The sequence below is a fragment of the Peromyscus eremicus genome, chromosome 23, assembly GCF_949786415.1.
Source record: "Peromyscus eremicus chromosome 23, PerEre_H2_v1, whole genome shotgun sequence".
NCBI lineage: Eukaryota > Metazoa > Chordata > Mammalia > Rodentia > Cricetidae > Peromyscus > Peromyscus eremicus.
Window position 1 is genome coordinate 2979732 of NC_081438.1, and position 24003 is coordinate 3003734.

General features: G+C 56.5%; 1 protein-coding gene across 2 annotated transcripts in view; it reads right to left on the reverse strand.

Moving 5' to 3' along the window:
- The window catches only part of Kiaa1671 (KIAA1671 ortholog), a 106408-nt gene that overhangs the window by 43556 nt on the left and 38849 nt on the right, over positions 1-24003 (reverse strand). Inside the window, exon 1 of one of the 2 annotated variants that reach the window (XM_059249388.1) lies at positions 5201-5616. The exons of the other annotated variant lie outside the window; for it this stretch is intronic. Coding sequence (XP_059105371.1) covers positions 5201-5482 — 282 coding nt within the window. The 5' untranslated portion in view covers positions 5483-5616. Of the gene's footprint in view, positions 1-5200; positions 5617-24003 lie in introns of those variants that run through there. 2 annotated transcript variants of the gene reach the window in all.

Consider the following 24003-nt stretch of genomic DNA (forward strand, 5'->3'; position numbering starts at 1 on the left):
ACTGGAAATCTATGATTGCCTGGTCATCCTTTACATGTGCACTGTGAAGATATTCCAGAAGAGAACATTTCCAGCCGGTGTTCAGCGGCTGTGCCTGGAGGACTTGGGACTCTGTGAGTGATTACAGCAGAGGAACGGGCAGGGCTGCAGACCAAGGCGCACAGGGCGGCGCGGATGCTAACCCCGTAGGAGCCGCTCTGGTGGTTTCTCCGTCCTGCCCAAACACCACGCTCCCCGAGACACGGAACATTCCAGACTTCCTTCCTGATATGCCTAGCTTCCTGCAGAGGAAGCAACAGGTCTTTGTCTGAATAAAACATCTCATCTGTGGAGTTGCTGAAGGAGGGAGGAAGTGAGAGCCCCGGGGGCCTCGGATACAGGCCGGAGAGGCCAGAGCAGCCACAGGCCACCCCACTGCGGCCTTCCCACAACCCCAAATGGGAAGACACGCAAGTGTCCAGACAGACGGTGGGTAATGGAGCCCACAGACGCCAGGGCCACAGGGCGCCTGGGTGCTAGCTCAGCTCCCTAGAGCCATGAGGACCGTTCCATTTCTTTAAGGCAAAGAGACAGAGGCCAGGGGTTAGCTTGGGAGAGGAAAGGAAAAAAAAGACAGGAAGGAAGAGGCTGGATGCCAAGTGGATTTCATCCGAGGGAGAGGGAGCGGACTTTGTTTTTTCATGTGTTCCTGTATTTGCCACATGGAAAGTGAACACACCCCACTTTGGGGGCAGGGAGATCAGCAGGGGCCCAGCAACTCCCAGGGGAGCAGCCAAGTCCTTTGTCCTACCCGCGATGTAACTCCAGAGGCACCTGCTCTGGGGCCCAGCCTAGGGCCCCTCTGGGTCCACAAAGGGACCATTGTTCTCTACCGAGTGACATCATTCCACCGCCAGGACGGGTGAAAAGAGACCTGAGGGTGGGAGGGGCCTAGCCAGAAGAAAACTGTCTGTCCCAGGGACAAGTGACATCATGCCAGTCCTGGGGTGCAGCTGGAAGCCTGGCTACATGGCAGGGGGGCTCTGGGTGGGCAGTGGCAGGAGAGAGAGAGAGGAGGGGCTATGTGGCTGAACTGATAGCTCTGCGGGACCAGGATCCAGGAGAGATGCAAAAACCGTGCCCGGTACATAGTAGGTGCTTAAGAAATGCAATGTGTCTGTGCCTGGTACACAGAAGGCACCCAATAGAAGACGAGACACCCATGCTGGGAACACAGGAGGTGCTTAATAAGTAAATAACTAAGTCTGTTCTCATCCAACATTCCACACAGGTCCACACTGATGACTGCACGTTCTGGTCCTAAACCTTCGGAGAGTAGGACTCAACACCCTCACCAGCGGTCCCAGCCCCGGGTGACCAGGCCCTATCCATCTCCCTGTCATGCTCACAACTCTGTCTCACTGTGTCACAACCACCGGCCTTCTGCAGCTCTTCCTGAACACCAGGCTCAGCCCTGCCGTCCAACACTCCTGCCTCAGGCCTCCTTGGCACACTGAGCATCACCTCATGACTCCCTAACCACCCCTGCTGCCCCCTGGAGCACCTCTGCGCTTCTTCTGAGGCCAGAACAATGAGGGAGGTCACCCACTCCCTAGTGGTTTCTTTCCTATACCTGTTTCTAGTAGCCCGGAGAAGCAGAGACCACTCAGGTGGCACTGACAGGGAGGAGATGGCTGGTGACTGTAAGATCTTCTCTGGCACGTGCTCACCTGCCTCTCCCCGGACAGACCCCAGACTATCCATATCCTAAAGACCACTCTCCTTGAGCCTTGGTTTACTCCAGGGCAGAGGCAAGGACTCAGGGTGGAAGGGAGGTAGGGCCAGACCACAAGGAAAGAAGTCATGGCTTCCCAGGCCAGGTGAGGCAGGGGGATGACCTGACCCTCAGGCTGCTGGATGGACTGTATAGGACAGGAAGGACCTGTTGTGGTGGCTAGGACAGTGGCCTCAGGGAGGCAAGTGTGCTCCACTCAGAAATAAAGGTCTCCACAGATCAGTTAAGCTAGGGACTTGGAGGCAGGGTCACCCCGGGTTATCCAGGTGGCCTGGGAGTGTCTTAACTGACGGGCTTCCACCACAGCTAAGGGCAGCCTGGGCAAAGGTGGCGGGCTCCAGAACTGCGTGCGGGCGCTTGCCTGGAAAAGTAATCAGGAAGGGGCTGGCTCTGCACTGAGATGTGGGGATGCAGAGAGGGCTGTCTCCATGCCATCCATGGCATGCTGGGTGCCAGGTGAGAGCACCTGGAGCTGACAGAGCGTACCCGAGGCTGCGCACACAGCACACATACACTGCACCAGCTTACATGGGGGACTTGAGCATCTCAGACTCGGGTACTATGAAGGTTCCAGAACCTGTCCTCATAGCTGGGAAGGGATGGCTCCTACAGTAGGGATTCTTAAGGTAGGGGGCGGGCTCAAATCACCCACCAGACAAGTCAACAGGGGAGTCCAGTTCACAGATGGGAAGAGTGAGGCAGTAAGTGTTGGTTTGACCTGGATAAGGGCATCAGCCCAGGTCCACTCCAGCTTTGTGCAGCATGCAGAGCTCTCCTAGTCAGCCCCCTCCACTGCACACACACACACACACACACACACACACACACACATCTATCACAGACACACACACCACACACATCTCACACACACACACACACACACATCTATCACAGACACACACACACATCACAGACATACCACACACACACACACACACACACATCTATCACAGACACACACACCACACACATCACACACACACACAAATACACACACACACACACACACACACTCTTCTGGCTCTTCCTCATGTCCAGGCCTCCTGAGACTGACACCCGCTGTGTATGTGTGTGTCCCCCAGGCCCCCATTCTGTCCCTCCCTCCCCGGGTTCTCTGGGCCTCTAAGACATCCAGCCTCCTTTCCCTGCACAGTGACCCTTCCTGCCTCCCTCCCGGAGCCTGGGCAAAGCATTGTTTTATTTTCTTCCTTTCTTATCTGGGACAGCTAGAGGCCAGCCACCAGCCAACGACTCAAGGCCGGCTTGGGGAGAGATTTCCAGCCAGGCAGCCTCAGATCCTCCTGCAAACACAGCCCGAGGGCCTTTTCTGGATGAACAGAGCTGAGGGAGATGACGGAGATTAATCCTGTAGGAGGACCAATGCCTGAAGCCCCACCCCGCCTGCCTACACATTCTGAGGCTTTAGGAAGCTCCCACCCATTAGACAAATATTTAAGTGAAGTTCAGCGTGAAAGGGATGTGTGTGTGTGTGTGTGTGTGTGTGTGTGTGTGTGTGTGCGCAGATTCTCCGCTTTGTTGGAAACCTCTGAAGGCATGTTGAGAGAAAGGACTTGGTTGTCTCACACACGAGCCAGGTGTCACACCCACCGCCTTGTCCGCCCAGCACCCCATTTCTCGAAGGGCAGAAAGAAGGTCCAGAGAGGGCAGAGGGCCTTGGCTCGCCCTAAGTCACCATCTGGGAGGCGGTGGACTGGGATCCAACCTCATGCAGGGGGATCTGTCGCAAAACACAAAGCCCCACACCACACAGTAGGACAGCTCGGCACCCAAGAGATTGACAAGTGCTCACCCACTATGTGCCAGCAGGGTGCTGACGGCACACTCCATCTCAGAACAAGAGCAGGGTCCCCTCACTGGACAGAGGGAAACCGAGATTTGAGAATGGGTTGAGCCCACACCAGCCATGCCTGTCACACAGCGGAGGCCAAGCCTAAGTGGGAGGGACCTGGAAGTCCACACTAATTCAGCATGTATTTACACCGCCCGGTGTCCCCTGTGACAGTGAGGGGCTGAAGTCTGTGTCAGTCACTCATGCACTTGCGTGGCCACCAGGGAGGCTGGCCTGTCGCTGTGTGAGCATGTTCCAGAGGCCCAGAGATGTCAGAAAGTGTCCAAAGTCACACAGCTCCTGAAGGATTGGGGCAGAGGACAGGGAACAGAGCCAGTGTCCCCAGAGAGAATCCTGGCGAGCAGGGCACAAGAAGAATGGACAGGGCCAGAAGGAGACACAGACAGAGAAACTGAGACACACAGAGAGAGATTATCTTTCTTCAGCCAAGTTGCACCTTTCAGAGAAGAGATGGGACCCCAACGGAATGCAGACCCCGACACAAGGAAGCACCCTCACCCATGTGAGCCTCCTAACATGGCTTCTGGCCTGAGTGAGCCCCTGCCTGGCTGCTCTGTGACTCAGGCCAGCAGTGGAGAGCTAAGTCCCTGCAGCTCTGGGGGCAGTTGTGAGCTCCTGGGGACCTCACTGTGCAGAGGGCCTGCCCAGGGTTCCCTCGCCCAACGCTGGTCCCATAATGGCCACTGGTTCTGGTTGATACAAGAGCTGGCTCAGCCGGGTGCCTGGCCTCAAATGCTCCTGAGATCTGGGCCAGCTCAGCCCAGGGCAGAGGCCAGCTCTCTGAAGACACAGGGCACTCTAGCTAAGCTCAATCCTGGTTAGTGACGTGATGAGTGTCCCCGAAGTTATCCAAGATCAGAGAAGCCTATCTCCCGGCCAGACTTCATGCACCTTGCTGTGGGTGCCCATGCAGACAGACACCCTTCCTCCTCCAAGCCTGTCTGATGCCACTTGCTCGGCTTTCTACTGGCTGGTTATTATCGCCTTGGTCTCCCGGACCTTAAATGAGACAGCATGGAACCCGATAGCTGGGCCTGAGTGTTCCACCCTCACCAAGCCTGAGCTCCCAGGCCAGTGAGATAAACCACCTGCTCCCTGGCCCCCTTATAAGGCTCTTCCCCTCAGAAATCACTCGAGATCTCACTGTTGCTCAATGGCACACAGACCACAACGTTAACTCGGCATGCATATGACAAGACCACTTGGTCACCCTGGGCGGGCAAGGGGAGACAGAGCAGGTGTCAAGTAAGCGTCCCTAAAAATAGAGGTGTGAGCATGTGTTGTGGGGGCCCGCTGTGTCCCGAAGCAGCCCTGCTCACAGACAAGGAGACTTGAGTTGGTTCCCCCTTGGCGTCGAGGAGGAGGGTGTTGCACCTCCAGGGCGGCCAGCCCCAGCCTTCCACTTCCCACCAGTGTCCTAGGACCACTCTATCACGGGCAGGGAAAAAGTCCTTCCCCGGCTGCCGCTGCAAGTCGGCCCCCTCCCAGGTGTCCGAGGGAAGGGGCCTTCCCAGGGTGGCCTTGCTATTTTAAATCACAACGTATCCCCAGCTTACGAGATCGGGGGCCTCGGAGTCCGGCTGCCTCTTCCTGAGGGATGAGAACCTCTGCTGGCTGCGGGCGGAGAAGCGTCGGAAGGACTCCCTGCTCCGAGAGGCCAGGTGTCGGAAGGAGGAGGTGCGCTTGAACGGGGTGCGGCTGGCCGTCTCCCCGCTCCGATCGGGGCCCACCGTGGCTGTCACAACGTGCAGGGCCTCTTGGAAGGACCGCCTCACTGTGCCTACCCACTGAGTCATGTGCGTCTGGGCCACCGAGAGTTTGTCGCCCAGGTAATCCATGAGGCCAGCCTGGAGGAGGGGGGCAGGGCAGGCGAGGCAGTTAGGAGGCCAGCACTGCCAGCATCCTGGTCCCTCCGTCCGCGGTGGCTGTCCTTGGGAAGAAGTTCTGGGCTCTGAAGGAAAACCCAGCAGGGCGCATCAGTCCCAGTAAAGTAAACATGGCCCAATAGGCGTCCACGGGTCACACACAAAAAAACGGGGACAGTGACGGGTCAGTAGCGGGTCAGCAGCAAGAGCATCCAGTCAGCCAACCAGGACGTCCAGTTCTAGTCCCCGGGGCCAACGCTGCTGGATTCGAGGAGGAGCAGGTGGCTATGAGGAGCAGGCTGAGGGGGCTGGCACCCCAAACTCACTTCCCTCCATGCAGGTAGACCTCCCATGCACACCTGGGGGGACCGCCACTCACCACAGAGGGCGGCCAGTCCCCAGCAGGCTCTTCTCACCTGAACCAGTCCCGGAGCAGGAGACTCTAGACCCGAAGCTGAATCTGCCGGCCAGCAGGCAGCGCACTCACTTCCGGAGGGAGGCAGCCACCCGGCCTGGGTCCCCTGGCCCGGCGGGCGGCAGCCGGGAATGACATCAGCCCCCTGTCTTGGCGAGGGGTGCACGGCCCAGGAATGCAGGAGGGGCCTCGGGAGGTGGCCGCCTGGGAGCTGGCGTCAGCCCCAGGTTGTTTTTTTTTTTTTTCCTCCCCCCCCCCCCCAAGTCTCAACTCGCTCGCTCACTGTCCCTCGGGGACTTCATGTGCCAGACTGCCTACCCACCCTAGTCGGCACTGTGCAGAAATGCTGCTGCTGCTGCTGGGCGTGCGGGGTGTGTGCCAACGAGTGTGCGCGCGTGTGGGGGCATGTGCGTGGGAGGCGCGGCTGCCCCGGGGAAGTGGAGGGATGCGGGATCGGGCTTGTGCCTCTGAGGCTTCAGGTGGAGTCTGAGGACCTGTGGCTGGCTGTCGGTCTGTCTCCCTCTCCTGGCGGGCGTCTTCTGCTTCCTCTCCCTGCGTCTGACTGCACTTGCGGAGCTCCGGGCTAGGCTGCCTCCCTCCACCGGCTCCTCCCCTCTCTTACCCTCTCAGCTGCCCCTGCTGCCTCTCCCGGAGGGGATGCGAGTGACTGGTCCTGAGCTCCCCCAAAGGGTGGATCTGGGGCCGAGAGGTGCCTGCATTTGGGGTACAGGCAGGGTTGCCATGGCAACCTGGGGGCACAGCATCTGCCCCTTCCCCACGCTGGGCACAGGAGCCACGGGGATGATTCATGTGTTCAGGGGATCACATGAGCTCACTGGGTTTAACCCTTACCGGCTGGACCATGGGGAGGGGAGGTGTGATAAGACAGAAGAGGGTGAGGACTGGACGGGGAGAGCATCGGCGCAGCGGGATTGTGGGACCTCCTGTCGCGATCTACACCCCTCTCTGTCCCTTCTACAGGTGGGGGAAATGGCAGCTCTGAGAGGTGGGTTCACTTCTCTGAGGTCACACAGCAAGAAGGTTCTCCAGGTTTGCTCGGAAGAGCTCCCTGCGTGTGCAGGTCGGACCCTGGACCTGGCCCACTGTGAGGGCTCAAAAATATTGACTTTCCAAATGCCAGGCCAAATCCAAGGCTGAAATCCACATCGGCTCAACTGCCTGGTACGATCTCTGCACCACCCCCTCGCTCTGCCCCGAATAAATATTTGCTCTCTAGACATCAGCCCTGCCAAAGTAAGTTTATCTTGAAGGCCCCTCTGACAGCGTGCAGGGTGAAGGTCGAGATCCCCACGTCCTCCTTCTCCCCGATTCCACACCTCTACAGTCCAGCATCTCTTATTCATTTAATAGTGAGACTGAGTGCGCCTCCTCGGGACCAGGTACACGGTCACGTGTTATTATGGAGGGTCACAGGGACGTATCATGGCTACTGACTGACATCGTATCTCCTAAGCCTGATGAAATCTTTAAAGGATCCCATTTGCTAAAAGGGAAGACTAAGGCCCAGGGAGCTGAGTCACATACAGGGTTGTGTGTGGTGGGCTGTCTCCCAGAGGCCCCCTGAGGATGCCCGCTTATTCTTACACTGGGAGTGCCCCTCCCACAGCGTATCAGGGTTGGTCCCCAAGCTCAGCACAGTGAGGCCGGCTCTCCTGGGTGGCTCTGGGGCATGCAGTGGCAGCCATGTTGGACGCTCAGGTGGAGTCATGGAAAGGCCCACAGGGAAGAAAGAGACCAGGGTTCCATGCTAGCACCATGGCTGACCACTGGATGGAGACAGGTGCCCATCCCCAGTCAGACCCTAAGAACAAGAACCGTGGCAAATATCCCAACCAGAATCTCACGGAGACACTAAGCAAAGCCACTCGGCCAAGCTGCCCTCAGACTCTGGGCCCTGATCACAAAGGTCCTGAGGCAAGCCAGGATCTGGTACACAGGGAACTGCGGGGTGGGGGGTGGGGGGTGGGTGAAGAGAGGTTGGCTCACAGCAGAGGGAGGGCCTCTGACTGAGGTGAAACTGTGTGCCCAGCAGGTGAGATGTCACCCCAGCCTGCAGCCCTGCATGTAGATAAGGAAGCATGCAGAGGAGGGTAGTCTCACCTCCACCTGGGCCTGGCTCCATCCCCCAAAGGCTGCTGCAGCCACAGCTGGAGCTCCTGGCCTCCACTAAGAATTTATAGTAAACCCCTGCCTCGGGCCTCACAGACCTCCCCAGGTAACCAGAGATATGTAGGAGGCAGGAGGGGACAGACTGTGGCCGCTGACCCCACAGTTCATGAGGGACGTCCCAGGTGAGAAGGTGCCTCGAAAGGAAGAATGCACAGTGGCTGGATGCTACAAATAAGTCTGTCATAAGGTGTCTACGCAGGAACAAGAAGCCGGGTGCTCAGTCAAGAGGGGTGGGCAGGCTGGAGCTGCCAGGGTGTCCGGATCCAGGGGTGGAGGAGGGCTCCGTCACACTGACCTTGCCTTTTCCGGTATTGACTCTCTGTTCTTCATAGGATTTCGCTTTGATTTTTTTTTTTAATGTACTCATTTAAACTATTATTTATCTTGATTACTGATTGTTGTTTCATGACCTCACTGGTCTTACCCTGTCCCCTCGGCATGGATAAGCCACATCAAGTCACGATCGGTACTGGTTTTAGTCAGTTATTACTGAGCAATAACTAAAACTCTGATTGCTTTCACAGAGGAAGCCACCAAGCGCATGCATGTCATGGACGTGGCTGGTTGACTCCTTCCTGTCCCTACTTCTAGAGGGTGCATTTGGCCTTCTGCCCATGCCCATTCTGGTTGTGCCAACCCTAGAACACTGTCTGGCTCAGAGCTATGCACAGGGGCTCACCCCAATGACCAGCTAGCAAAGAACTCAAAACCCAGGTTCCCTGTCTGCCGATGGTCTAAGCCAGCCATGAGCCACACTGGGGGCAGATCTCAGCGGACACCTCTGTGTCCTCAGCTCTGTCCCTGCTCCAGCCTATGCCCAGGCCTCCTCTACGCTTCACCTGAGAGTTAGTCACCAGCATAGAAGTCCCCACCTGTTTCTGCATATGGAGACCAGGCCAAGAGCTCTCTCTGCCACCATCCTCACCGTCCCCTGAGCACCAGCTATGGCCAAACACCAGGTCACCCTGTCCCGTACCGTGTATCATATCATGTCACCAGCAGGGTAATGTTGTCACTGGTGTCACTGTAATGCAATACCGTGTGACTTCACAGTGCTAAGTCATTACATCATCACACACACCACCATGTTGCCTCACGGTCACTGGACTGCCTCCCTGTCACACCTCATCTGCTCCTGCCAACCACACAACAGGCTCCCATCTTACAGATGGACGGTGCAGGGCAGGGACATGACCAGCCCAGTGTCACACCGCTGTAAGTGGTGGAGTCGCCGCCGGCATGGCGCAGGGATCGCGGTGGATCCCGGCATTCAGCCTCCTTTGGAGAGACGGGAGCAGGGGAGAGCGGGGCGCCAGATGCCTGCTGCTCGCTCTGGCTTCCAGTGGCACCACGTGCTCTGGGAGCGGGGCTATAAAAAGCGCCATTCCTGAATCTGGGGCAGCACAGGCAGTGCCCCCAGAGGGCTGTTTCTGCAAACTGCTATTCTCTCCAGGAAACTCTGGGGACGCCGCAGGCATCCTGAAAGCAAACCTCCCTTGCACAGGGAAGCTGCAAAACAGGGGGAGCTGTGGGGACCCAGGAGGAACTGAGGATGTCAACCACAGTGTGAGGTGGGACAGACAGCCCTCGGGTCTCAGGAGGGACGACGCTGTCATTCATTCATTCATTCATTCATTCATTCATTCAACCAACACTCCCTGAACAGTTACTCCACATACATCAGTCTGACACGGAACAGAGCTGTGGTCCGTCCCTGCACAGCTCAGCCGCCTCTCTGGATCTAAAGTAGTCAAGGAGGAGGGGGACCCCACAGGCACCTCAAGCCTGGCACCCACCACTCCTCCCCAAATCTGGCTCAAGCACATACCCTCGAGATTTCCTGGTTTAGTGGGAGAAAACGCCAAAAGGAATAGCCGGTGTGTCTGTGATCCAAGAGCCAGGGGCCGATGCACAACCAGGGGACGGAGAGAGACGATGAACCTAACCGAGAAACACACTGCTAAGCAAAGGGGAAAGGTTGTGATGAGGAGGTGGGATATCTGGGAGGGGTTCCGAGGGATGAATAGGAGTGCTTCCAGTGCTGAAATGGGAACTGGCTGGGAAGTGTGGCCACATTTCAGTCTTGACACTGGGAGGTTGGCACGCTTTAGTTGAGGCCGCCCTCTCGCTCTCTCTTCTCCCTCCTAGACTTCCTCACAGCCTGAGGCTTTCCCACTCTACCCAGGAGGTCTCACTTATCTGCCTCTCTTCAGGTTCCATGTAGGCTAAGGAAGTGGACTATTAGGCAGCTGATAAGAAAGCGGTAATAAAACCATTACCCAAAGGTGTTCACAAGCTGGGAGCTGCCCACACCTCTCACCAACGGTGAGTCCTTCACGGCCACCCTCGCTTCACAGCAGGGCGGTACGGTGAGGAGAGTGAGCTCCAGGGCCAGGACAGAAGTCACACACCGCATCAGACCCCCAAAGGGCCCCATCTGCCCCCAAGTCCTTTTCATGACTATGGCCACCACTCTATGTGGGACTCCGAGTTCCTAGGGCTCCCTGGGAAGCCAGGCGCTGCCAACGGTCACAATGCCCACCCCACCCCCCTTCCGCCTAACAGCCTGGAGATGAATCCCCTGGTCCACACAAAGTGGAAGGGTCATGAAGCCTGAGAAAACCCAGTCTCCTTCCCCTTGGACGGAGCTTTGTAGCCCTAGGCCTGGCCCGTAGCTGGGGGTCCCCTCCGAGGCCAGCTCACTTATGTTCGGTCTCTGTTCCCTCAAGAGAGGTCGGGAAGGGACTTATCAATCAAGGCAGCACCACATAAACCAGCAATGGGGGGAGGGTCTGGGACCCCCAGCACTCAGGAGGTAGAAGTAAGAGGATCAGGACTTCAGAGTCATCCTTGGCAATACAGAGAGGTTGAGGCCAACCTGGGCTACATGAGGCCTAAGGTGGTGGGGCTAAGCAAACCCAGAGGGTTTGGTCCAGCTCATGGCAAGCCCTCCTGGAGGTGTGCGTCCCCAAGAAATTGTCTTAGCTCATCATCTTGTTCAAATGACACCATCTCAGAGGCTGGCCCATGGGCACAGCTCTTCCAGGCCACATATGCTGTCCTGGGCCCCAAGGGAAATCCATCGGGTGACCGGTTCCACACAGCAGATGCTTGTGAGCCAGACTCTGATAACCTAGGACTTCCTCTCACCCACCCACTCATCTCCTACTTGCTCTGGACACACTGGACAAGGCTCCATCCTGGAACACGCCACACCGTCCATGCCCTTTCTCCTCCACACGTCCACCACGCTGTCCCCTCTGGCTAGAACACCCCTCCACCCCTTTCACTCCTGGTCCAAGACCAGGATGTGCAGTCCAGACATCCCCTCCTCTGAGAAGCCTCCCTCAAACCACTGAGCATGCTGGCCCATGACTCAGTTTACCGGCCAGATGCTGAAACCCCGGGCACAGTTGGGCTGCATCTGGCTCACCCAGAACCCTCACAGACACTCCCCACGCCCACCATGTAAACATGAACGACTGAGGCCTGGACCGACTCACAGAACTCCCGGCATCCCTAGGCCGGTTTCCATAGCAACAGGGAAAGGATTCTGATAAGGAGGAAACTACAGCATCTTGGCCTCCACCTTCCAGTCCACCCAGGTTATTTATAACCACGCCGAGCACGCGGCCATTTCCTTGCGTTCGTTTATCCACGTTCTCCAGCCGTCATTTCAGGGCGCGCTGTTAGTTAACTTGGCCGAGGGAAGGGATCACCCAGAAAGGAGGGCTTTCGAGAAACAAGCGGAGGCGTCGTGCACCATCCGGCTCGGGTGGGAAGCGGCATTTCCCCCACTGTGCAGTGCTGGGATGTGGCCCTGCAGTGAGGAGGCTGGTCTGGAGTCCGTGGCCCCCTCACCGGGAAGCCGGGAGACTGGACCCAGCACAGAGGAAGGCTTTAAACGCACCCCACCTGCCCAGCATCCTGAGCTGCACCTGTCCTCAAGCAAGCTGCCCACTAGCCATCTTTCCACCCACAGCTGGATTTCAGGATTTGGGATCAATGAAGGAGGAACCAGAGGCAGGACTAGGGGAGATGCCTGGCCCCTAGGAAGGGTACTGATCTCTGAGATGTGAGATTGCCGCACTTAGATTTGAGCTGCCCCAGAGTAGCTCCCCACGATCTTAGGGTCACAGTGAAGGTGATGAGGGGTCAGAAGGAGCTTGACTGGTGGATGTAGCTGGGGTGGTGCTAGGTGCAGAACCCACTGGCTAGGAGCAGAGACCGTTGGAGCTGTGACAGCAGCTGGTGGGAGTGACCAGCCTCGGTTCTCACTGGCCTTCCAGGCAGGTCTGCCTGTCTGCTTCGCTGTAACACAACACCTGAGGCTGGGAGAATTATAGCGAAAGAGAGGTCACAGCTCGCCACTCCAGAGCAAGGCGCTGGCAGCCGGTGAGCCTTTGCTGGTGGCTGACTCTGATGACCGAGGTTCAAGAAAGGACACTGTGCTCCCATTGGCTGGGGAGCACCTCTTCCATGCCCCGTACTGTTTCCTGCCCAAGTTATGGGAAATCACAGCACAGTGCCAGGGAGTGAACAGAGGGTGCCCAGTGGAAGCATGAAATAGTGAGGGAGCCATACCAGCTTATGGTGTGCGGGGCGTTTACCTACCAACCCCACAGTTCCCCAGAGTTTTCTTGAGTGAGAGCAGCAGGAAATATTAGATAGAAGGATTTAGATTGTAGAGATAAACAGATGAAAATACAGGACAGCCTCAAGAGGGCCTGGAACCTATTCCAAAGGGCCCTGACTATCTCTGCCCTAGGGTATTTATAGAAATGCCAAGGGGGTGGAGCAAAAGACAATCTCCCCCACCCCCAGCACAGCCAAGTGCAGACCATCCCAGACACCTGCACTCAGGCCTGAGGTCCTAATCATCCTCTCTATGCGGACTTGCTGGGTAAAGCCACTAGGAACCTGAAAACGGGCTCCCACAATGGTGGGTGCCTGCAGCCACAGGACCCTCATCCTGTAATGCAAAGAGGAACGCCTAGACCCCATGGCACCTCGACCTCCACCCCATCACCTGGTTACTGGTACTGGACAGACTTGGCTCTGCCTCAAGAGATGCTCAAACCCAAGTGGCCGGCCTGGCTCCCAGAGCTACCACTGGCCTCTCTGGGTCTTTGCTGTGTGGCCTGGGGCACATGGCTTGATATCTCTGCTTGCTTGTGTTTGGTAAAGAGAATGAAAACGACCCTCTCACCTTACGTGAGGAAAACACACGTGTGTGCCACACAGATGAAGAAACAGGCAGGGGGTGGAGGCTGGAGGATGCCCACTTGGTGGCCAGGCTGAGTGTGAGACTCGTGCTCTGCCCACCCACACCCAACCCCCATCACTTTATCACGGCTCCCCTGGCCCTTGCCCTCTCTCCTCATCTCCTCAGAGGCAGCAGGAAAGTCCACGCCTCCTCACAGCTGCTGGAGGACGTTCTCTTGTGTCAGGTTTCTCCAGAGCTCCACCCCTCTGAGCCACCCCCTCCCCAACACACACACACACACACACACACACACACACACACACACACACACACACAAGTTCCAGAACGCCACGCTGGGCCACATCCTATCACATTCCAGGAGAATCCTAGCAGCCAAACTACAAGCCCTGCCACACACACACCCCCATACCTCAATGACAAAGTGACCTGTCATTTTCCCCACGGTGGGACCTCCCAGTACCCCCAATCTGCTGCAGCACCCCACAGGCCTGCAAGCATCTTGCTCCTGAGTCTGAGATTCCCAAACCCATGCATGACACAGGAGCCCAGACCCACCTGCTCAGTGCACTTATCCTCAGGCTTGGCCACCCCAGGATGTAGTTCCCCCTGCCCCGCCCTGCCTCTCTAAGGGAGGCCTAGCAGGTGGGATGTGTGCGGTGTTTTGTGGACTAAACACAGACATGAAGCCTAGAGGGTGGGGAAGGGAGAGAGGGATTGGATCTGTTTGTAGCAAAACGCCACACCCCACCCTGCTACCCTCTGCCTTAGTCCTGGGACTCCCAAAGCATAGCTTTCTCGAAATCATTTTGTGGAGTTAACCTGCCATAACCCCCTGGTTCCCAGATCCTGGCCGGGGGCACCTGAGCAGCCTGATGGGCAGGTAATGGGGAAAAGCCTCCCGCAAGGTGCACCAGGTCTTCCTAGGATGACTGGAACCTTGGCCACCATTTTGGGTCCGTTCTGTCGTGGGGAAATAGGAAGCTAGGAAGAACACAGGTTGATCCACTGACGCGCACGCGGGGGGACTTAAGATTATCTCTGGAAAATGCCAGATGGCGACTATTTTTGGCTTTGCAAGTCACGTGTAGCTTTTTCACAACCTTTTAAAGATGTAAAACTCATTCTTACTTCACGGGCCCTCTCTGGCCAACACCGCCCCTATCCACGTTCTCACCAGGTAATTTACCGGCAGCACCCTCATTGTTTGGCTGAGAGTTATGAGGTCATTTAATGTTTAACCTCTGACAAAGCAAGGGCCAGGAGGGACTTTGGCCCGATGAATCTGAGAATGGGGGGGAAAAAACCAGCCATCGATTCTCAGAGTTCTGGCAAGGCCTGGGGAAGGCTTGGCTTGCAGTCAGCATGTGGTGAATGTTACCACTTACAACTGGCCACCGACGACGCCACAGCGGGACCCACCCAGGCCCAAGCTACTCCTGAAGCTAGAAAATTTGCCTTCCGTTAATCTGCAGCACACTCTGCCGATGACCCTTGACCCCGGCTCTGGAGCCCACCTGCTCCTCCCAAGGGGGGACATGGGGACTCTACCCCTCCCTCCCTCTCAGACACCATGAGATCACCTCCCCGCGGTCCCTATGTCCCCCGCAGGACTCATCTTCCTCTGTCACCCAGCCCTATTAGCCAAGCTCACCCACCAGTGAGAGATTAGTGGGACCCCAGTCCCACTTACCCTGAGGCAGGTTCCAGCCTGGCCCCCGTTCCGCTCTCCCCAGCTCTGCTGGTGTGTGTGTGTGTGTGTGTGTGTGTGTGTGTATGTGTGTGTATGTGTGTATGTGTGTGTATGTGTGTGTATGTGTGTGTATGTGTGTGTATGTGTGTATACGTGTGTGTATGTGTGTATGTGTGTGTATGTGTGTGTGTATATGTGTATGTGTGTGTGTGTATGTGTGTGTATGTGTGTGTATGTGTGTGTATGTGTGTATATGTGTGTGTGTGTGTGTGTGTATGTGTATGTGTGTGTGTGTGTGTGTGTGTGTGTGTGTGTTACAGGGGGTGACACCAGCTCTGTCTGGGCAAAAGTGTAGCATCCTCCCTGGTTCCTCTTCCCCAAAACCTCCCATCACGATCTGAACCTGGCGGCTACTACTTCCCTCTTTCCACCCATGCAAGCAACGGACACCAATTCTCAGGTTTCCGGTCTCCCCGTTCCATCCCTCCCCCGTGAGCTTGATACTAGTGTATCCCACCACACAGTCTCTACTGAGACCCTAGACAGGCCACACCCAGAATGCAATCAGACACTCTGCCCTGTCCCCCAAATCCCCCACTGCTTCCTCCCGCGCTCACCTCGAGGCTGGCCGTATGGACCACCAGGCCTCAGCCTCCCTGAGCTGTTCCCACCCCAGGACCTGTACATGCCCGAAACCTTCCTCCTGGACCCCCACAGGCACAGGTCCGGCTCCCTGCCTCTGAGAAGCCTTTCCAGCCACACAGCCTCCCTCCGCCCTGTTCTGCCTTCTCCACACACAGACCAGCCCAGGGAACCGCTGTTTCCTCCACATTTGTGGGATCTGTCTATTCCTCCAGAAACCACACTGGGGAGGGGAGAGCCCGGATCGCCCTTGCCACCAAAGTTAGCGGAGGGCTGGCGAGATGGCTCAGAGGGTAAAGGCGTCTGCTGCCAAGCCCAATGACCTGAGTTCAACCCCTGGGACCCACAGGGTAGAGCGAGAGAACTGACTCCGATTCCTACAACTTCTCTCTTGACCTCCACATGCACACCACGGCGCAGACACATACACACGAAGTAAATAAATAAGTAAAATTTAATTTAAAAATTGCTTGAGCAGATGGACAAATGAGGGGAATGGGGTAGTGCAGCATCCACTGGACAGTGACAGGGACAGCCAGGGACACCCTTCAGTCAGCTGAAGCCCCCGGGACTGGTGGCCAGCATCTCTTCTCAAATCCCTATTCAAAAAGGTATCTAAATGCCGCATCCTGGCACCAAGACACGTCGGCTGAAGGTCTAAGGCTGAGAGCATAGCTCACTGTGTCCCAGTAGCCATGGCAACTGAAATCTTCAAGTACAATTTGTCTCCCTCCGACTTTAAGCACAGAAACTCTGGAAGGACATGTTCATGCCATTTCCTGGCAATAGGCATACAGAAGGGACCTCACTTGGTCATAGGACCGCACGGGGTGTCCTCACCATGAAGAAAGCACCTGTCTGGAGGTGGTGAAGTGTTGAGGAATAGGATTTTAAGGTGTGTTACTTTTGTTTATGCTGCATTTGTTTAACTCTGTGAAGCTGTGTTACTTTGCCTGTCTAAAACACCTGATTGGTCTAATAAAGAGCTGAACAGCCAATAGCAAGGCAGGAGAGAGAGATAGGAGGGGTTGGCAGGCAGAGAGAATAAATAGGAGGAGAAATCTGGGAGGAGGGAGAAGGAGCCAGAGAAGGAAGAGGACACCAGGGGCCAGCTACCCAGCTACATGGCAAGCCACGGAGTAAGAGTAAAAGCCCAGAGACAAAAGGTAGATGGGATAATTTAAAGTTAAGGAAAAGCTGTCAAGAAACAAGCCAAGCTAAGGCCAAGCATTTATAATCAAGAATAAGCCTCTGTGTGTGATTTATTTGGGAGCTGGGTGATGGGCCCCGCAAAAGAGCAAAAATAATAACAGTAAAGACTCAGGACCATCACCGAGGGCACACAGGAAAAGCCAGGACAGTGCTCACCATGTACTAAAATATCATTCCCTTCCAGGACCCCTGCAGCCCCCAAGAGCCCAGGTTCCTGACAGGAAATGACCTGGAGACCACAGAGAACGAGGTTCCTGATAGGAAATGACCAGGAGACCACAGAGAACCAGGTTCCTGATAGAAAATGACCAGGAGACCACAGAGAACCCAGGTTCCTGATAGGAAATGACCTGGAGACCACAGAGAACCAGGTTCCTGATAGAAAATGACCAGGAGACCACAGAGAACCAGGTTCCTGATAGGAAATGACCTGAAGACCACAGAGAACCCAGGTTCCTGATAGGAAATGACCTGGAGACCACAGAGAACCAGGTTCCTGATAGGAAATGACCTGGAGACCACAGAGAATTACACAGCTCCCGTTCCCCCAACTCCTCTCCACACAATTTGTCCCCAGCCCAAGGCAGTGGGAACACTGTGGAAGGAGGTGCCATGCTGTACTGTTCAGAGACTGGAGGCAAGAGGAAAGTCTGTCTATGTCCCTCGACTATGGGCTGACGTGAGAGTGTAAGCTAAAACAAATCCTTTCTCCCCCAAGCTGCTTCTGGCCAAGGCATTTTATCCCAGCCATAGGAAAAACAAAACAGGACACCCATAAAAGGTGACCAAGTGCCCTCTGGGGAGAGAGACCAGCAGGTGCTCGTTCTACAAATATGTGAACATGTACCTGTCACCCTTTCTGGGGGTGGGAGTGAAGAGGTATCCAGGAACCCCACCTTAAAGCTTGGTACACACAAACCCTTCAGAAAATGCTTCAGGGAATCATGAACAGCAAGATGTCCATCGTGTGTGTGTGTGTGTGTGTGTGTGTGTGTGTACACAAGCATGTGGAGGCTGGAGTTGACAATCAGGTGTCCTCTATCGATCCCTGCCTTCTCTTCTGAGACGGGGTCTCTCACTGATTGGCTAGACTGATAGCCAGCAAGCCTCAGGATCCCCCACCCCTGGCCTGTGCTGGGTTACAGATGTGCACAGCTGCTCCTCAATTCTACATGGATTCCATCTCCACAGCACCCATCTTTTCTCTCAGACAGGGTCTCTCGCTATGTGGCCCAGACTGACTTCAAGCTCATGATCCTCTTGCGGCAGACTTCTGGGTGCGATGGCAGATGTAACCACGGGCCTGGCCTCCTTCCTCATATTGGAGCTTCTCACCAGGTGACAAGACCCTGAGAGCAGTGACTGTCACCAGCCATCACGCTCAGGACCTCATCAGCGGAGTCAGTAACCTGAAGCCTGGCTGACAGAGGTCAGCACTGCGGCATGACCTGTGCTGGGTAGCCAGGTCCCCTGGGTGCTGAGCTCGGCTTCCTGGCTCACAGGCCCCCTTCCCCAGTCCTCAAGTGGGAGGCACACCCCCTCACTCTCTAAAGGTGGCCTCGGCATGTGGGGCCAGCACCCCACGTGAACCCCATCTCACACTCTGCAGCTGGAGTCCCAGCCTGCACCCTGCCCCTCACACTGCCCTGGGGGAAACGGCCTATCACCATGAACGGCAAGACGGCCATGGAGGTTTGCTGAAGCTGCCTCTCGGGTGCAGTCACCCTCAGAAGGAGGGGTCTGACGAAGCCAGACATGCAGCCAGTGTTGGGGAACAGGATCCCCACCCTGAAGAGAAGGAGCCTCTTTATGCCCTTTTACGGTGGGAAAGTGGACACGGGTCAGAGGGTTTGTCCCTACTGCAGACGTGGAGCCGGGCTCTGAGGAAGCCTGGGTCAGGCCTCAGGGTTGACGGGCCTCGGCCCTGAGACTCGGTGGCTGGACGGCTGGTGTGGGCTGGCACAGCCTGCTCTAAATTTAGAGCGACTAACGTGGCTGGGGAGAGGGGTCCTGGGGGTGCCGCTCCACAGCAGGGCGGCGCTGGGGCTTGGCAGGTTGCCACAGTCATTCAAGGCCGGCCTGGGCAGCAGCTCCCAGCAGCCTGTGCGGTTTCCTGTCCACCTGTGTGGACCTGAACAACAGGAAAGAGCAGAGGCCTGCCCCACCCGGCTTTCTTCTCCATCCATTCTGCACGGACGAACTCTCGGAGGGGCCGGGCGGGCCCAGGACGTGTGAGCTAAACACGGCTCTATGCCTGACACCGTGTGTAATGCCTAAGGAACAAAACAAAAAGCAGGATTCGGGCCAGCTCCAGGAATATATTCAGCTCCCTCAGTTACTCGCTCGGCTCAGTGTGCATTTATTGAGCACCTCTGTGTACCAAGCCCAGCTCACGCACAGTAAACGAATCAACAGGACACATCCCCACCCTCAAAAAACTCACTTTGACGTTGGTTCAATACGAACAAGCACCTACTGTGTGCAGGCTCTCATGCTAGGAAACAGAGGGAAACGAACAAGGGGCCCTCATCACTTATTCTTTTCCGTTGTCCATTCTTCCACCCAGCTCTATCAGTCGTTACTGAGTGCTTCCTGTATACCCTGCCCTCCGCCGAGCCCTGTGGACAGAGTCGTGGTGCAGCCATTACTGATGGAGAGATCAGATCATTGGTGGACACCTGGATCCCGGCTGCGTGACCACACAGGGCTGGGGCGTAGTCCCCACCGCAGATCCAGTCAGCACTTACACAGCCTACTGTGTGCACAGGAAAGAAGGGCTGTTGTGACCAGCTTCCTCCCCCCTGACAGGCTCATTCCACCGAAGTACACACTGGGCCCTACTGTGTGCTGGGCCCTACTGTGTGCCGGGCCCTGAGGAGTCAGTGAAGGAGTTCCACACCCACGGGGCTGGATCCCATAGGACCTGCCCACTCATAAGACGCATGCTCACCCACGAGGCTGGATGCTCACCTGGTCCCTCTGTCAGAACAGCAAGGACCTCTCAGTCATTCAAAGCCATGAGACTCAGGTGGTGGGGAGGCAGGCCACACATGCCCTGCCCTGACCGTGGCAGGGACGAAGGGCCCATGAAGGAGCCACTTGGTACCCAGGATCCCATCTGGGGATGGAGATGAGAGAATCCTCAAGAATCCTTCAGGGACAGGATTGGAAGAACCGCCCACATCTCCAACAGTGTGGAGGCGCCCAGCAGCAGACAGCAGCCAGGCTGGTCCCTCGGCATCTCTACCCCCCTGGGCTGAGGGGAGGGAAACAGAAAAGCAGGATTTGTACCCATTGCCCAAGGGGCTGAGTAAGTGGGTCTGTGTTTTCCTCCCCTGTGGCCACTGGAATCCACAAAGACCAGCAGAAGGGAAGCCCTGGGCCTTCTGTGGCGGCTGTGCCCTCAAAAAAAGGTGGTCGGTACACTGGCTCTCACAGCCCAGGCCCACGGGCACAAACATCCAGCTCATGAGTGACAAAGTTTTCAGAAGAAATTTAGCTCTCAGTCACTGGGGCACCCAGCTGACCCAGCCCCAGCCAGGGGCAACTGTACCCACTGTGTCCTGCTACACTTCCTGCCCCCAGAAGCCATAAGTGTGACAATGGCCAATTAGTGCTACATCTTGGAGTGGCTTGTCAGGATAAGATTTTGGGCACAGATGGGACCCCAACAAGTCCCTGGGTCCTACAGACTCCAGGAAGGTCTAAGAAAGCAGAAGGCAGAAAACAGGGCTCCCATGGAACTAGAAAGTTCCACATACCCAGGAACCCTGGCATCATTGGCCTCCCAGCCTCTCCAGATGCTCTACCTCGAGGCCGCCCAGTCTGCTGTGCAGGTCACAGGATGACCTAGGTTCACATGGCACCACTCCTGCTCTGCTCTAGGAGCCTTGGGTCACCTGTCCTGGAGGACAAAGGCCGCTTTCACCGGGCCCGGCGACTCACACAAGCCTGGGCAGGCAGCAGGGCAGGGAGGGCAGCCCCAGCAGGCCCCTCTGGGAAGATGGCCAGACAGCCCAGCAGTGCCTGGGGCCCTGCAAGCCAGGGCAGTGAGGAGGGCTGGCCCTCTTCCCCTCATCCGGGTCCCTCCCAGTCTCTACCTTCAACAGGGTGAGAACTCAGAGAAGCCTTGAGGAAATGCTGATGAATTCATCAGAATTCGAAAGCTTAAGGAGACACCTTGAGCATTAAATTCAAGTCAGGGCACAGCGCCGGCTCCCAGGCTGGGCAGCCTGGGTCAGACCTCCCTCCTCTGCTGAGTGCTGGATGGTCTTCTGGAGGTGACTTAACCTCTCTGGGCAGAGGACAGCGGTATCTCCCTCCAGGACTGCTCAGAGGACGAAATGAAGCCCCTGTGCCGACGTCCTGGTTGCAGAGCTCAGAACACTGACTGAATTTTGGAAAAACCTTAAAATGAGTGGTAAGCCTAAAGGGAGGCCAACAAGGGTAGCTAATCCAATCCAAGTGGTATCTTAGGCTGGGGGTGGGTGCTCAGGTAGTTCCCTGGCCTCCAGTCTCACTGACCCTCCTGCCTCCACCTCCCAAGTACTGGGTCACGTGCTCAGGCCACTGCCCCGGTGAGGGGGTAGGGCCTATGTGAGCTGAGGGAAGGAAGACTCGGGCGGTCACAGATGCTCACACACAGAAGTTTCTGTGAGGTCAGAGAGAGAGGAGGCCTCTGTGAGTCAAGGACAAAAGCCTCCCAACACCTCGGATCTTCCCTTGAGCCCCAGAACCACCGCAGGGTGGGGCTCTCCTGTGCCGAAGCTTCTCCATGCTAGGGATTCTGACAGGGTGACACCCCAGCAACTCTTCCAGGAAGAAGAGAATCAAGATGCTTCCCGGAGGTGACGGCTCCATCGGTGCACACAAGGACAGCGGCGGGGGTGGGGGGGTGGGGGGGTGAGGGGGTGGAGGGGGGGGTGCCTGCGCTGGCTGCAGAACAGCAACCTTCAGCACACAGCGGCTACCTCCCTGCTCCGGAGAAAACACCCGCAGAAAACACCGAGTTCGTCCACCTGTATAACACTTCTTAGGTTTCTGCTTAAAATTTCTTTTCTGCCTTTATCTATCTGTGAGCATGTGGACGCTGGAGGCCAGACTGCAGGACTTGGCCTCTCCTCCCACCACGTGCGTTCCGGGGACCAAACTCAGGTTTGGCAGCAAGCACCTTCACCTGGCTGAGCCATCTAGCACGCCCTTATTGTTAGCATGATCGCCACGTGTTGTGTGTATTTATGGAGGCCAGCATGACCCATCGGCGTGAATACACAATGCACAGCGACCCACTCAGGTGATGGGTGCTACCACCTGAGATTTATCGTCTCTTTGTGTAGAGAGTTCAAATTCCTCTACCAGCTATTTGGAAACGCACAGGCCACGGCGGTCACCATGATTCTGCTACACTGCCTGTCGGAAGCAATTCCACCCTGCAGCTGCACCCCGGGACCCGGAGCCTTTCCTATGGCCCCAGCTCTGGAAGGAAGCCTCCACCTACCTCTGCAAGAGTGTTCACTGAAGTAACTCAAATCAAACTTCCGACACCTTCACATCTGCTCCTGAGATAGTCTCTGGGCGCCAACCACGACAACGACAGAGACACCCTCCATACTCCCCCCAGGAACTGTTTTCCCCCTTGCACGATGGTCCCCCTCTCCCATTACTCTCTCTCTCCCTTCCTTCCTGTCCAGGCTTGGAAACCTAGCAGAGGCCCAGCCCAGAGAGGGCACTCAATACTCACACACAGTCAGCCAGCTGCTGGGCCAGTGAATGATGGGCAGATGGCCTCCCGGAAAAGGAGACGCTGGGCCAGGGAAGGCAGATGTAAGGAACATGTAACCTGGGTATGTGCTCGCCACAGCAGAGGTGGAACAAGGTCACAGGGACAGAGAGGACCCGAGCATTCTACCAGCCGAGGTCTCTCCTGCTCCTGGACATGACCATCACTGACCCTCTCAGCTTGGGACCCCTGCGACAATTCCCTTTGCATCTCCAGGCGTCCCCTTTGCTCCCCAGAGGCCAACACGGGGCAGAATGGCTTCCAGCTGCAGCAAGCCTCCCGGCTGCAGTCAGAAGCCGGCTCTGCCGGCCCAGCACCGGTATGGTTTCTCTCGGTAGCACCCCAACATTTGCAAAGTGCCTCCAGCTCTTACACCCCACACCTTGAAGTCAGCCGGGGGCGTGTCCTGGGACCCCACAGACACCGGTGCCCCCGCCCTGAGAGTCTCCAAGTCCCTGATACAAAATGGTTCCGCTTGCCCAGCACATCCACACTCTCCCTATGATGGCCAGCCCCTAGGAGCAACTATCACTCGGGATTGCTGGATTTAACAGCAAGCAGAGGGTCCGCACATGCTCAGAACAGGTGTGGCTTTTTGTGTGAGGCAGGGTCTAAGGTGGCCGGAGCCGGCCTGGAACTTACTCTGTAGCCACAGGTGACCCTGAACTTCTGACCCTCCTGCCTCCACCACACCTGGTTTACGCAGTGTGGGACCGGAACCCCAGGCCTTGGGCATACTAAGCAAACACTCCACCAACTCAGCCACATCCCCAGCCCCAAAGGCGGCTTTTCACCCACGTATTTTCATTGGCCTTTGCTGGACACATGGGTGTGAACTGAATACAGACACCTCCCGTCAGGACACTGCTAGACGCCAGTCTGTAGAACAGGTCTATGGGAACCATGGAGAGCTGACCCTAGCCTGTGAAAGGCGCTGCAGCTTGTTAGGACCAGGGCGCCCTCTACTGACCAACCTGGGAATCACTCAGCCGGAGGAGCCGCCGGCAGCCACTCCAGCCACGTGGACTTAAATGTGAAGTTTAGGGGATGTAAAGATTTTATTGAGCACCCTCTGTCTGCCAGCTCATTCCCCCTGGTGCTCACTATACTGAGAGGAAATTTCTCATCTGCAGGTGAGAAACCAGCTGAAAGACACAGCGTCACTTGCTTGGGATTTCAAGGATGAGGGAGACGTGGACTTGAACCCAGGTCACTGCACCCACAATTCCCCTCCCTTTTACTGAAGCCCTGGAACTTGGAGGGTATGCACAGGAAGAGGCTCTGAGGGGAATTTAGTCCAATCCTTTCCAGCTCAGAGAGGGCAAGCAATTGCTCGGGG